Genomic DNA, 14,280 nt, shown 5'->3' with positions numbered 1-14,280 from the left:
TAATTTGTTGTACCATCATGATATTCTCTATCTTAATAAAAATAAGGAAGCAGAATTATTAGCACAATCCTACCCCAAAGTAACCCGCACTGTGACTGGGATTTACTCCCAGTGATAATTACTCCCAAATAAGTATGTACAAGACTACATCCCTAATTTCTTCTGAGTTCAGCTCCAAATGTCCTTTATGGTCAGAATCACTGCTAAAAACAGAATTAAATCATGTACACTGTAGACCGGCAGATTCATTCACATAATTTATTGCATAGCCTCCTGCAACTAAAGCTTTGCCTGTGCACCACAAACCATTAAGTGTTAGTTAACTGTGCATATGCACTCTACAGATAGCTCAGAGAGATATTCATTGTGTTATAAAATGGCACTGCCAAGTTCACTGGATGGGAACAAATGTGGTTTTAAGTACAAATGTATTTTTGCCTTGCTGATAAGAGTTATGCATTTAAAAAGTGCTTTAAAGAAACCCAAACATTATTGTTAAAGTGTGATCCTGTGCATGTCTACTTAGACGTGAGCCCCACCAATTTCAATTTGTCTTCCTCCCAGGCTAAGTGCGTAGAGGATAGCATCTTTAGTGCACTTATTTGTGAATTTCTAAAAGACTCACAACAAGGTAGCATACTTTACATTAAAGCAATCTACAATGCACTTAAATTCAAAACAACGAAAGCGCTCATAAACAAACTACAATCTCACCAAGTTACAGCAGCAGAAGAATAAAAAGGATTGTGAAACCTCCAAAAGTCCAAGAGGGGGCCAAGTGTGAAAAATCTTTAGGAGTCGGGAATTACAAAGCCATGGAAAAAAAGGTCCCTGTCCTTCTAGTCAGCATTGTGACTGCAGTATGATGAGGTTAATGAGGCACTGTCTCACCAATCTCAATCTGCCCTCAGCCTGCTTCTTACAACTTGTCCAGGAGGCAGTGCTAGACACAATCTCCTTCCGCTTATCATATTGCCTTTTGGACACTCAACAGTGAGGAAGATGGAGAATGAGAATTAGTGGCTCCATTGATTGTAGTAAGGTAAAGGACCCCTGGATGGTTAAGTCCAGTCAAAGGTGACCATGGGGTTGCAGTGCTCATCCCTCTTTTAGGCCAAGGGAGCCGGCGTTTGTCCACAGACAGCTTTCCAGGTCATGACTAAACTGCTTCTGGCACAATGGAATACCATGACAGAAACCAGAGCACAGGGAAACACCATTTACCTTCCCACAGCAGTGCTACCTATTTATCTACTTGCACTGGTGTGCTTTCGAACTGCTAGGTTGGCAGGAGCTGGGACAGAGCAATGGAAGCTCACCCCATCATGGGGCTTCAAACTGCTGACCTTCTGATCGGCAAGCCCAAGTGGCTCAGTGGTTTAGACCACAGCGCCACCCGCATCAAAATTTATTGTAGGCTTTGGGTACACCTCCTGTTGGACTCCTTTGCCTTCCTCAGTACCAGTTCCAATGGCCACTACCTACCACTGATGGATGATGAGTCACACAACATCAGTTTCCATCTGTGTCACAGCCTCTTTATGGGGGAGCAGATGTTCCCTTACAATATCCTGGACTCCCCCAAACTTGGAGACAGTTCAGCAGTCAATGCCTTGGTTGCAGTGAGTCCACCATGTTGACATGCAGACTTCCAAAAGATATCAGACCAGTCTTTCAAAGGCAAAACACATGATTGCAATTTATTTAGGCGCAATTACCCAGTAGTAAACCCCGCCAAGAGTAGCAGGACTTACTTCTGAGTAGATACACGCATAGGAGTGCAGCGTTAGTTTACATCGCCATGTTTTCTGTGGTCAGCATTATTTCACCATTGCTTGCAACGTCGGGGCAAGCATATTTCCCAAAGATAAATGGAATATGCATCATTTTCAAGTGTTTTTTCTGTGGCAGACAGATCACAGCATGATACTGCTGAGCATCAGCTCTCTCCTGCCTGCACCGTCCTGGCCTCCCTCAATAAAGGGACAAAGAATTGTCAGGAAAGCAGAACCAGATCAGAAAATACAGCGACAAGAGCAACCATAACACTTCACCTCGTCTCATGTTTTAGTAAAAATTAAGGGGATCAGATGCGGATGGCATGAGCAGCGATGCCAATAAAATCATTGACTGGAAGACACTTACCATATTTATTGATGACACGGGGCCAATGCTATTAACATAAATGTCAACATCAATGACAGTTGGTTTCACTGTGAAAGAAACAAAGGGAAAAAAGCAGCATTTAATAGTGCCCTGGAGACAACACAGGGCATCATGTTTAACATTTCTGTAATTATAGCCTTCCCATCTGAAATCTGTTTTGAAACAACAGCACAGCACAGACCATTTCCTCCCCCCTCCAAGAACTCTTCTAAAATCCTCTCTCTCTTTTTAAGCAACATTTTGGGAATGAATTCACATGGTGTATACTCTGGTGTACAGGACTCTGTAGTCCTCCTTTCTTTCTCTCTGGAGCCACATTTGGAACTCCATAACTCAATGGAGGGGGCTGCTTTTGTGGGTTGGCCTCTTCACCATCAGCCAGTCCCTCAGTCCATCTGCAGCTCCTCCTGCTCCCACCCTCTGGATGGAAGACCCTGAAACTGACTCAATCTGCCAGGGATCAGAAGAGACACTGTATCAGGGAAAGCTTAGAGGACATACCAATCAGAAAGCTAAACATGAACTTTATCGTTTCTCTTTCAGAGGGTTGTTTGCTGTGTTGAAATGTTGTGACTATTTGTGGAATCTACAGTAATTTGTTTGTGTTGTAGAGTTTAAAATACCGTGCTACGTTGACTGATAGCTTGCTTTACTGAGCATAATTGGAAACTGCTTTGTGACCATTCGGTGGTGAAAAGCACTATGCAAATGTTGGGAATAAAATGATAAAAGAACAGTAATTGGATACTTCTGCCTCTGCCTAGACACAACTAAAATCAGTGCCACCTAGTGACTAAACTATATATAGTATCACTAGCCACACAGGCTGTGAATACAGTGCAGGGGTCAGCAAACTTTTTCAGCAAGGGGCTGGTCCACTGTCCCTCAGACCTTGTGGTGGGCCGGACTATATTTTTTTGGGTGTGTGTGGAATGAATGAATTCCTATGCCCCACAAATAACCCAGAGATGCATTTTAAATAAAAGCACACATTCTACTCATGTAAAACCACCATGCAGGCCCCACAAATAACCCAGAGATGCATTTTAAATAAAAGGACACATTCTACTTATGTAAAAACATGCTGATTCCCAGACCATTCGCAGGCCGGATTTAGAAGGCGATTGGGCTGGATCTGGCTCCTGGGCCTTAGTTTGCCTACCCATGGAATACACCATACATTCAAAGTTCATTTAAAGCACACAAACAACCCAAGAATCTTGCAGACTGGAGTTTACCTCACACAGCTGTACAATTCTGAGCACCCTTAAAAATTAAAGTTTCCAGGAAATTTCGGGGGGTGGTGTTGGTGTTTTAAATGTGCTTTAAATGTAGAGTGCATATATACAGACATAGACTACCATGGACACCTCCACATAAGGGCTGAAACAGAATGCCCCCCTATAGTATTTTGGAGCTGGGAAATGGGGTGGACACTTGGTCTATTTGTCCCTGTTTCATAAACCTGGGGTGGTCTCTTCTTATAGTAACACCCCCCACTTTAGAAGCCATTGATTGGCTTCAGGGACAGTGGTGTAGCGTGGGGGGTGCAGGGGGCCCCGGCCGCACTGGGCGCAACATCTGGGGGTTAGGGTTAGGGGGCGCAAATCCATGGGTTAGGGGGCGCAAATTACTTGCCTTGCCCCGGGTGCTGACAACCCACGCTACACCACTGTTCAGGGAGACCCCCAAGGTAATGCAGAGGCTAGTTGAAAAAGGGCAGCCTTGTAGACATACCCTCATCAGCACTGCTTTATCTGGTGCAGTTTCTTAAAGCAGACTGAGCAGATGACAGCCCTCTGTTACCTGGAATCCCCCTCCCCTCAGACAGCATGAGACCAGGGTGGCTGGGAGGTGGCCGTTACGGTAGGTATAATATACCATTGACTCACAATAAAAAATGAGGATAGAATTTATTGCTGTACTAAAACATTATAATAACAAAGGGAGGGTGAAGTAAATATTGTGCCATGATATATATATATATATATATATATTTGCTTTCGTAGATTTTCACGGGTACAGGAATGCAGGTTTTGGTGTCCTCGGGTGTCTTCCCGTGTAAAAGTTGGGGTGTCTAGGCGACGTTTCGACGAGGTCTCACTCGTCATCTTCAAAGATATATATATATATATATATATATATATATATATATATATGCAGGTTTTGGTGTCCTCGGGTGTCTTCCCGTGTAAAAGTTGGGGTGTCTAGGCGACGTTTCGACGAGGTCTCACTCGTCATCTTCAGGCTGGTGCTTTCGGCTTCTTGTTACTGGAACAGAGCGGGATCTCAATGTTTGAGTTCCTATAAATACAACTAAGTGCAATACAGCCATCTTCTCAGGAAAACTCTTCACAAAGTTCAAGAGGTCAAGACACAAAGACTTTAGCAACTAATCCACACCTAATGACCCACCTAAGTGGTACTCAGGATATCACTCAAGAAATCACTCAAGGTATCTCTCAAGTAATTAAGGAACAAAAGAAGAAAAGGCACACTAGCCTGGGAACTTCCTCTCTGCCCAGAACATTGGAGGCTAGACACCACACCCCCTCTACAGTATTTATAGGAACTCAAACATTGAGATCCCGCTCTGTTCCAGTAACAAGAAGCCGAAAGCACCAGCCTGAAGATGACGAGTGAGACCTCGTCGAAACGTCGCCTAGACACCCCAACTTTTACACGGGAAGACACCCGAGGACACCAAAACCATATATATATATATATATATATATATATATATATATATATATTCATGAATTCTGCCAAATACTATTGATCAACCTACTGATGATAATGATAGTGCAAGAAATGCCTCAATCCACTTGAATAATTTTGCCTGGTCCATGAAGCTTGGCAGCAGGACATGGCTTATAAGGTGCACTAGCATTGGTGGTGCACTGTTCTTGTTTAGGTAGGTAAAGGACCCTTGAACGGTTAAGTCCAGTCAAAGGTGACTATGGGGTTGCGGCGCTCATCTTGCTTTCAGGCCAAGGGAGCTGACGTTTGTCTGCAGACAGACATCTGGGTCATGTGGCCAGCATGACTAAACAGAGCGCACGGAAACACCGTTTACCTTCCCGCCACAGCGGTACCTATTTATCTACTTGCACTGGTGTGCTTTTGAACTGCTACGTTGGCAGGAATTGGGACAGAGCAATGGGAGCTCACCCCATCACCGAACCGCCAATCTTCTGATTGGCAAGCCCAAAAGGCTCAGTGGTTTAGTCCACAGCGCCACCCACGTCCCTCTTGATTAGGTAGAGTGGCTATGCAAGGAGCCTCCATGTTCAGAATGGGGCATGTTCTGAATACCAGTGACCAGGGACAAACAGCAGGTGGTTTTCTCTCTCTTGCCCTGTTTGTGAGCTTCCTTGGCTAGCCATGGGGGGTGGGGTAGGAATGCTAGATGAGCTGTGGGTCTGATTCAGCATGGCAGTTCTTGCATTCCTCATTTGTACCTGTGATGATGTACACACATCCCAAGATGCTTGAATAATCCTTGCGTAGTTCAAAATACTAATGATCTTGCAGGCACATAAAACATAAATGGGGGGGGGGAAGCTTTCAAATATTTCTGTTTTTAAATCTCATTGGTTAGATTTACATTACTAGCATTGATTACAGTAGTGAATGAAATGATTTCATGGGGACTGTACTAGTGAAATATAAAATCTCAAATGTGGGAAAGTGTTGGATTTCAACCGTGAAGACATGGGTTCAGATTCCTGTTTATTCATGTCACAGAGATCAGTGGATAGCCTTGGGCAGGTTGCTATTTCTTAGCTTAACCTATCCCAGAGGGTTGCTGTGAGCATAAAATGGTGAGCTCCTGAGAGGCAGAAGAAACACAAATAGACCAGGGTTCACTTCGCTGCCAATTGGGTATGACGTTTCTCCCCCATCTTCTGCAGTTTGAACTTGTGCGTATTTCTAAAACTTGACATTGCTGGTCAGTTTAAAAAATAGCAAGAAGAGAACGGAACCAAGAATCTGAAATATCCTTTAATTTATAATGATACAATACAGTGTAGAAATATTTTTCCATGCAAGTCTTTTGGCCATCTAATTAAAAGTTAGAAATTTGAATTCAGACTAAATGTAGGGTGGACATGGATGAATTTCAGTCTTTCTAAAACTTTATGCAATTGCTGACAAGTCATATATTGGGGGGGGGAAAGATGAGTAAAAACTAACTGAAGGGTTTTAAAATAATAATAATCCAGTAGCCAGATTCAAGTTGTTCTCATCTGTAGAGTTGAATAAAGACTGTTCTGGGACAATTTGGGAAAGTTAATTAAATCCAGAAACTCACGCTGAACTCAAAGAATAGCCTCAGATGAACTGAAGCCCTGGCTTCAGCAATCAAAAACGGAAATCGGAACAAATACGACTGATTAATCAATGTAACCCTGATCGTAACGCAACTGAAAACAAATGGCAATCTTCCTGCTGCTCCTCTTAAGAGGAGAAGTTGCAAAATGAAATAATTGAGGGACCTCTAGAAATCCATAATAGGTATAATTTTAAGAAGTATTGCATGGACCGGGGGGAAAAGCAGAGGGCAGCACAATGTAGGCAGATCACAATCAAAGCGTCTGTGAATCTCCGAATCCGTTCCTCTTGAACTGGGGCAGTGTGAACTTTATGACACCTGTTGTGTTGTCAAGAATTCAAACATCTTGAAGAACTTACAATAGCAGGCAAAAGAAGGCATGCCTCAATGAGCCCTGCTCTCTTTACATGTTGAAAGTGGAAAGACAAGGCCCCTAGATTGTGTCCCTGGAGTTCTCGATCACACTCCCAGACTATACAGAAGGGAAGGGGGAAATGGCTGTGCCTTACTTCTCAACCTTGGATTGAGCCCCAGGGTTTGGAAGATGGAAAAGAGGCTAGAGGAAAACTGAAAAACATGGCATTTCCTCTTGAGAGCAGGGGTAGCCAATGTGGTGCTTTCCTGATGTTGCTGGACTTCAACTTCCATCATCTGCCCTGACCATTGGGCATGCTGGCTGCAACTGGTGCAAGCTGTAGTCCAACAGCTTCTGGAGGACACAGCAACTGATGGACTAAACGGCTTATGGGCCAAAGGGAAGCCCATTGAGGCCCACAGGCCATAGGTTCCCTACCACTAATTTAGCCCCCTCCTTCTAACTTGGTGCCTACTGCTCTGCCCTCCCTTTTTTTAGGTATCAGCCTTTTCGTTGATTCCTTGCAGGGGGTTGGACTAGATGGCCCTTGGTATCCCTTCCAACTCTATGCTTCTATGCTCAACACATTGTTCCTGCCTGACCTATCTGCGCCAATTCTCTCTGCCTGCTGTGGATTTAACCAAAAGCTTTTGGACCAATCTGAAAGCTATTACTTGACATTTCTATTTCTGCAATAAACCATGCATTTGATTACACTTGGCACTGGCTCCTTGTCTCATTGCTAATCCTCCCTATTAGGAAGGTTTAGCTATGCAATTGTATACCATGATTCTTGGTCCAGGACCCTTCTATACACATGCAATCAGTGAAACTTGTAGATGACAATACAAGGCAATACCTGGTTTCCCTGGAACTTGCATATGTCACTGTAGAAGAAGAAGAAGAAGAAGAAGAAGAAGAAGAAGAAGAAGAAGAAGAGTAGTTCTCTTCTTTATCACTACCACTTTATCACTACCCAAAGGAGTCTCAAAGTGGCTAACATTCTCCTTTCCCTTCCTCCCCCACAACAAACACTCTGTGAGGTGAGTGGGGCTGAGAGACTTCAAAGAAGTGTGACTAGACCAAGGTCACCCAGCAGCTGCACGTGGAGGAGTGGAGACGCGAACCCAGTTCACCAGATTACGAGTCTACCGCTCTTAACCACTACACCATACTGGCTAGAACTATCTGCTTGCAGGTGGAATCCCCCTGCAAAGTACCAGAGAGGTACCACAGTGGAAGATCAGTTTGATACATTCTTTAAACAAAAGAAAAGCCCTGCTAGATCAGAACAAAAAGCTACCTAGCCAAGCATCCTGCTTTTCCAGAGTTTCTACCCAGATGCCTATGGGAAGGCATGTCATATTGAAATGATATAGAACCAGGTGGCTAACCTGTGGCACATACACCCCGATGTTGCTGAACTACAACTCCCATCATTTTGTCATTGACCATTCTTCCTAAGGCAGCTGGGAGTAGGATTCCAGCAACATCTAGGGGTTCACCAGTTCTCCACCCCTTCTTCTAATTCCCATGTGCCAAACAAAGGGTATAGTATAAGAAAGGTGAGCATGTAATTAATTCCCCACTTAAGGAAAATAGACACACAAATGATTAGTTCTATCAAATGTTCCAGCTGGGCAGAGGTGGGGAACTTGTGGTCCACCAGATATTGTTGGCACCAACTCCCAACAGCCCTTGCCAGTTTGGCAAGTGGTCATGAACAATGGGAGTTGTAGTCTAGCAACAACTGGAAGGTCATAGATTTCCCATCCATTCAGTCGGGTGACACAATAGAATAGTCAAAAATGCATATTTTTAAAGGCTTTATTTTAGTCATGGGTCTGGAGCCTTCCGTCATGAGACAGAGGTCATCCCCTGCAGTCATATTGCCTAGTGGGCAGGTAGAATAAAGTTCATGCTAGCTCTTCTGAAATCTGTCAGTCAGATTGTAAATGGATCTCTAGCTCTCCAGTGTTTCTTTGTCAGAGGGATCAGACAAAAATAGTTTGAAAGTGCTGTCAGCAACCATAACATTTACATGTATATCATAGGTGGAAGAATGATTAAAGGATGTCAGCAGGGATATCAGCCTGCTCAAATCAACCTCTTTGAAACAGTTCTTAATGCAGGGTGGTTATTTTCCATGAAAAAAAAGGGGGGGGGAGGAAATGTGTCCAAATTTCAACACTGCCAGGCTGACATCTGGTAGCACCAAATGACAAATGTTTAGAGCTGTCTAGTTGTTTGTCACATACGTTGTAATATCCAAGCATCCTGTTTCTAATTAAGAAGGCCATTGATGAAACTAATGAAAACACGAATAAAGGTTATCCTGGTTATTTGGAGAGTTGGCAAAATACATCTGACAATTTCCACTAAGCACAAATCTTGTAGCTGTAAATCAAGGGGATAAATTCTGGCTCCATGTGCGCCGGCACAAATCTACAGCAGCCTCCCTGGATTTGACAGTATTTCGCTTTCCTGTTTGAATTGTTTTGCACCGCATTTAATAGATTACATATCGAAAATGATTAAGACTTTGGCATATCTGTTCTGTTTAATGGAAAGCCCACAGGGGTAGAAAGATGCCTAATGGTTTTTTTTTTAAAAAAAGGGGGGAGATTTCATCTAAAATTGCAATATGATGATGCACATATTTGTGATCACCAAAGCACATAAAATGATGAACATAACCATTGGTCTCCACTGAGTGCCTTGGCCTGTTGGGTGCCTTACATCTCCCTGCATCCCCACCTTGGATGCTCTTGGCCTGCATAAGAGGGGACAATTCAAAGGCCACATTGTGAGTCAATGAGTGACAGGGGAAAGCCTGTGGGGAAGAAGAAAGGGGTGGGGAATCCTTCCAGGTGTTAGTAGAGTCACAATGGTGACATGTTAGTTCTCAAATGCACTGCTTTGGTGGGGGCAGGGGAGCCTTAAGTCAGCAACAGAGTAGATGCTTTGCTCTGAAGTTCAGTGGATGATGAGAAACACATCTGCTGGAGATCCTAGGGAGCTGCTGCCAGTCAGAGTACACAATGCTGAGCTAGATGAGCCAATGTTCTAACAGTATAAAGGTAAAGGGACCCCTGACAGTTAAGTCCAGTCACCAACAACTCTGGGGTTGCAGCGCTCATCTCACTTTACAGGCTGAGGGAGCTGGTGTTTGCCCACTCTGCAGACAGTTTTTCCAGGTCATGTGGCCAGCATGACTAAGCCGCTTCTGGCACAACAGAACAGCGACACCAGAGCAGTGCACGGAAACGCTGTTTACCTTCCCCTCCAGAGTGGTACCTATTTATCTACTTGCACTTTTTGGCATGCTTTCAAACTGCTAGGTTGGCAGGAGCTGGGACCAAATAATGGGAGCTCACCCCATCGCAGGGAATCGAACTGCCAACCTTTTGATTGGCAAGTCCTAAGCTCAGTGGTTTGGACCACAAATCCGGCACTGGTCCCTCTAACAGTATAATGCACCCTAATACGCTATGTACAGAGGAGGGATTTAAATGGGAACTTGCCAAGTTCACAATTTCTGGAACAAAGCATGAAGCAAAACACACAGCTGTTGGTAGAGCTTGAGACTCTTAATCTCAAGGCTGTGGGTTTGATCCCCATGTTGGACGAAAGGTTCCTGCATTGCATGGGGTAGGATTAGATCTTCCTCACGATCCCTTCCAACTCCATGATTCAGTGATCCAAGCTATGATTCCATGATTCAAACAAAACACAGTCATCCTTCAATATTCACACTTCTCTGAATTTTACAATGCAGTTCTCCAGCCAAGTAATATGTACAAAAGTGCATATACTAATGGAAAATGTGCATAGAAATGAAAATAACATACTGAAATGTGTTCAATTTGGGAAATTGCTTTCCGAAAAAGTGCATTAAGAAGGGTGTGCAGAAGAGGAGGGGATGTTAGCTTCATAAGTGGGTGGAATGGGTCTGAGGAGGAAGATGTAGGAGGTTATGGGGATGATGGTGAAAACTGATGCAAAGAGGGGCTGTGGAACACAAGAGAGAAGGGGCTGCAGAAATGGGACTGGGGAGGTGAAAAGAAAGCTAAGTAGATGCATGGGGTGGGAAGGGGGAAATCTAGGGGGATTGTGTGTTACATGAGTGGCAGGGGGTTGAGTGGAGTGCGTGGGGATCCAGCTAGTAAACAGATAAAAATGAATCTGATCTAGAAGAGAATCCCTGAAACAATTATATGATATTAAATGATAATAGTCATAGTAATAATAAATCATTGCTATCTCAAATTTCTTACTTAACTTAGTCATGACCCTTTTCAATCTGCTTTAGCCTTCTTCTCCATGAAGCAGAAGCTTAATACAGTTTCTAATTATCTTTCCTTGGCAAAAAGAATCAAGGGTTTTATTCCATTCTTATTCTTTTTAAGCCTTTCTGCTTCCTTTGACAGTCACTCATCCTGTTCTTCTCGTTTTAGCCCTGGTTCCTGGGGTCCTCTCCTGGATTGCATTCATTTTTATCTTCCTACTGAAATTTTAGTGTTTCTGTTGACGGTTCTGTCTGCAAGGGCTTTTCAGAGTTTTGTCCTTGGGCTCCTTCTGTACACTCACTAATGGTCAGAGAATGTCCAGCGCATGACCCACTTTGAGCCAGTTTTATGGCCTTGTGAAAGGTTATTTCTTCCTTCTTCGGACATTGCATTATTATACTTCAGGGGGTCGGGGGGGGGGGGAGATGTTGGCACTTCAAATATCTGACATATTTTGGTACAGCTAAAGGTGACATATTTTGGTACAGCTAAAGAAAACCTGCTAGCTCCAATCTCAGTGGCACAGGAGCCCGACTTCTCGCAGATGAAAAGATATATCTAACTTGGGACATGATTCTCATTGTCCCAAGATTAAATTATGGAAAACAATCTTTAATCACATTAGGGGCATGCCTGATTTAGATGTATCAAGGTCATCTTACTAGGATATCTAAAAGAAGCAATTCAAAAACCAGATGGAGAATTTATATTGGATTTATTAGCAGCAGCTAAATTGAACGTAATCCCCATATTGTAAAAGGATGCACTTTCTATTTCTCCGCAGTTCTGTTGTTGTTGAAGAGGTGGAATATAGCAATACTGATGATGTGAAACTGACATACTATGTAAGAGTATGCATAAATACATTTATAGAGTAGATGGGCCGTGTTCAGAAAGTGGTGGTGGGGGATGAGTGTTCAGACCCCTGGGCTCTCACTTGTGGGGTGCCTCAGGATTCTGTCCTCTCCCCCATGCTTTTCAACATTTACATGCAGCCGCTGGGAGAGATCATCAGGAGGTTTGGGCTGGGTGTTGATCAGTATGCGGATGATACCCAGCTCTACCTCCCTTTTAAATCAGAACCAGTGAGGGCAGTGAAGGTCCTGTGTGAGTGTCTGGAGGCGGTTGGAGGATGGATGGCAGCTAACAGATTGAGGTTGAATCCTGACAAGACAGAAGTACTGTTTCTGGGGGACAGAAGGCGGCCAGGTGTGGAGGATTCCCTTGTCCTGAATGGGGTAACTGTGCCCCTGAAGGACCAGGTGCGCAGCCTGGGAGTCATTTTGGACTCACAGCTGTCCATGGAGGCACAGGTCAAATCTGTGTCCAGGGCAGCTGTTTACCAGCTCCATCTGGTACGTAGGCTGAGACCCTATCTGCCTGCGGACTGTCTCGCCAGAGTGGTGCATGCTCTGGTTATCTCCCGCTTGTACTACTGCAATGCACTCTATGTGGGGTTACCTTTGAAGGTGACTCGGAAACTACAACTAATCCAGAATGTGGCAGCTGGACTGGTGACTGGGGGCGGCCGCCGAGACCATATAACACCAGTATTGAAAGACCTACATTGGCTCCCAGTGCGTTTCCGAGCACAATTCAAAGTGTTGGTGCTGAACTTTAAAGCCCTAAACGGCCTCGGTCCAGTATACCTGAAGGAGCGTCTCCACCCCCATCATTCTGCCCGGACGCTGAGGTCCAGTGCCGAGGGCCTTCTGGCGGTTCCCTCATTGTGAGAAGCAAAGCTACAGGGAACCAGGCAGAGGGCCTTCTCGGTAGTGGTACCCGCCCTGTGGAAGGCCTTCCAGCAGATGTCAAAGCAATAAACAACTACCTGACATTCAGAAGACATCTTAAGGCAGCCCTGTTCAGGGAAGTTTTTAACGTGTAATATTTTACTGTATTTTTGGTTTCTATGGAAGCCACCCAGAGTGGCTGGGGAGGCCCAGCCAGATGGGCGGGGTATAAATAATAAATTATTATTATATTATTATTATTATTATTATTATTATTTGCAATAGAATGACAAACATGGCAATAAAGCTAAACCACATTATAATGCCTGCTATTTAAATTATATCAGTTTTATTTCAGATTTTAAACCAGAATCAGATGTAAACAATTAGTCTGATCCTGTTTACTCAGATGTAAGTCAATAGGGCTTCCCTGAAATGCCTCCTGTATAACACACACATATGAATCTCCTTTACACATCAAATAAAGCAGTACTGGCTTTCTCTAAAAGCTGTTATTCTGTTTTAATTGGAGAACCAATTTTGGGTTGTGTATGAAAATACACCTGGACATATGCAAACAAGCACTACAGCATCATTAGTCCTAATTGGTAATTCATTAAAACTGTGGGTAAGATGCTATGCAAGTCCTCTAATACTATCTAGAGCAGTGTTTCCCAACCTTGTGCCTCCAGATGTTTTTGGCCTACAACTCCCATCATCCCTGACCACTGGTCTTGCTAGCTAGGGATGATGGGAGTTGTAGGCCAAAAACATCTGGAGGCACAAGGTTGGGAAACACTGATCTAGAGTATATAACACTAATTATTGGAAATGTGAAAAGGACAGGGGTGTCTGGTGGTGAGGAAGTACTAGCAAGATATGATGTTGGGATATTTGGGATACATAGGTACCAAAGGACAAAGAAAGCTATTGGATGGATAGCAGTAGCATGGATATCTTATAAAAAGTATTAGAAGAAGAAAAAATACCACCAGCACCTATGCGATTAAAATAATGGTATATTGAAGTGTTGGAATTTGCCCTGAGTGCTCACTGGAAGGACAGATCCTGAAGCTGAGGCTCCAATACTTTGGCCACCTCATGAGAGGAGAAGACTCCCTGGAAAAGACCCTGATGTTGGGAAAGATGGAGGGCACAAGGAGAAGGGGGCGACAGAGGATGAGATGGTTGGACAGTGTTCTCACAGCTACAAACATGAGTTTGACCAAACTGCGGGAGGCAGTGGGAGACAGGAGTGCCTGGCATGCTCTGGTCCATGGGGTCACGAAGAGTCGGACACGACTAAACAACAACAACAAATTGAAGTGTTGGAGTTTGCTACATTATGCAAGACTACTTGGATCCTATGGGTCTGGCTATGCACTGAGCCCTTCCATGGGA

At 44.0% G+C, this 14,280-nt stretch overlaps 1 protein-coding gene across 1 annotated transcript in view; it reads right to left on the bottom strand.

Moving 5' to 3' along the window:
• GABRG3 (gamma-aminobutyric acid type A receptor subunit gamma3) overlaps window positions 1–14,280 on the bottom strand; it is a 302,573-nt gene that overhangs the window by 263,777 nt on the left and 24,516 nt on the right. The window contains exon 3 of the mRNA XM_083734488.1: window positions 2,146–2,213. Coding sequence (XP_083590614.1) covers window positions 2,146–2,213 — 68 coding nt within the window. The remainder of the gene's footprint in view (window positions 1–2,145; window positions 2,214–14,280) is intronic.

This window comes from Podarcis gaigeae, assembly GCF_964106915.1.
Source record: "Podarcis gaigeae genome assembly, chromosome: 4".
Taxonomy (NCBI): Eukaryota; Metazoa; Chordata; class Lepidosauria; order Squamata; family Lacertidae; genus Podarcis; species Podarcis gaigeae.
Note: the sequence above shows the minus strand (reverse complement) of the source record. Positions and strands in the feature narration are given on the sequence as shown.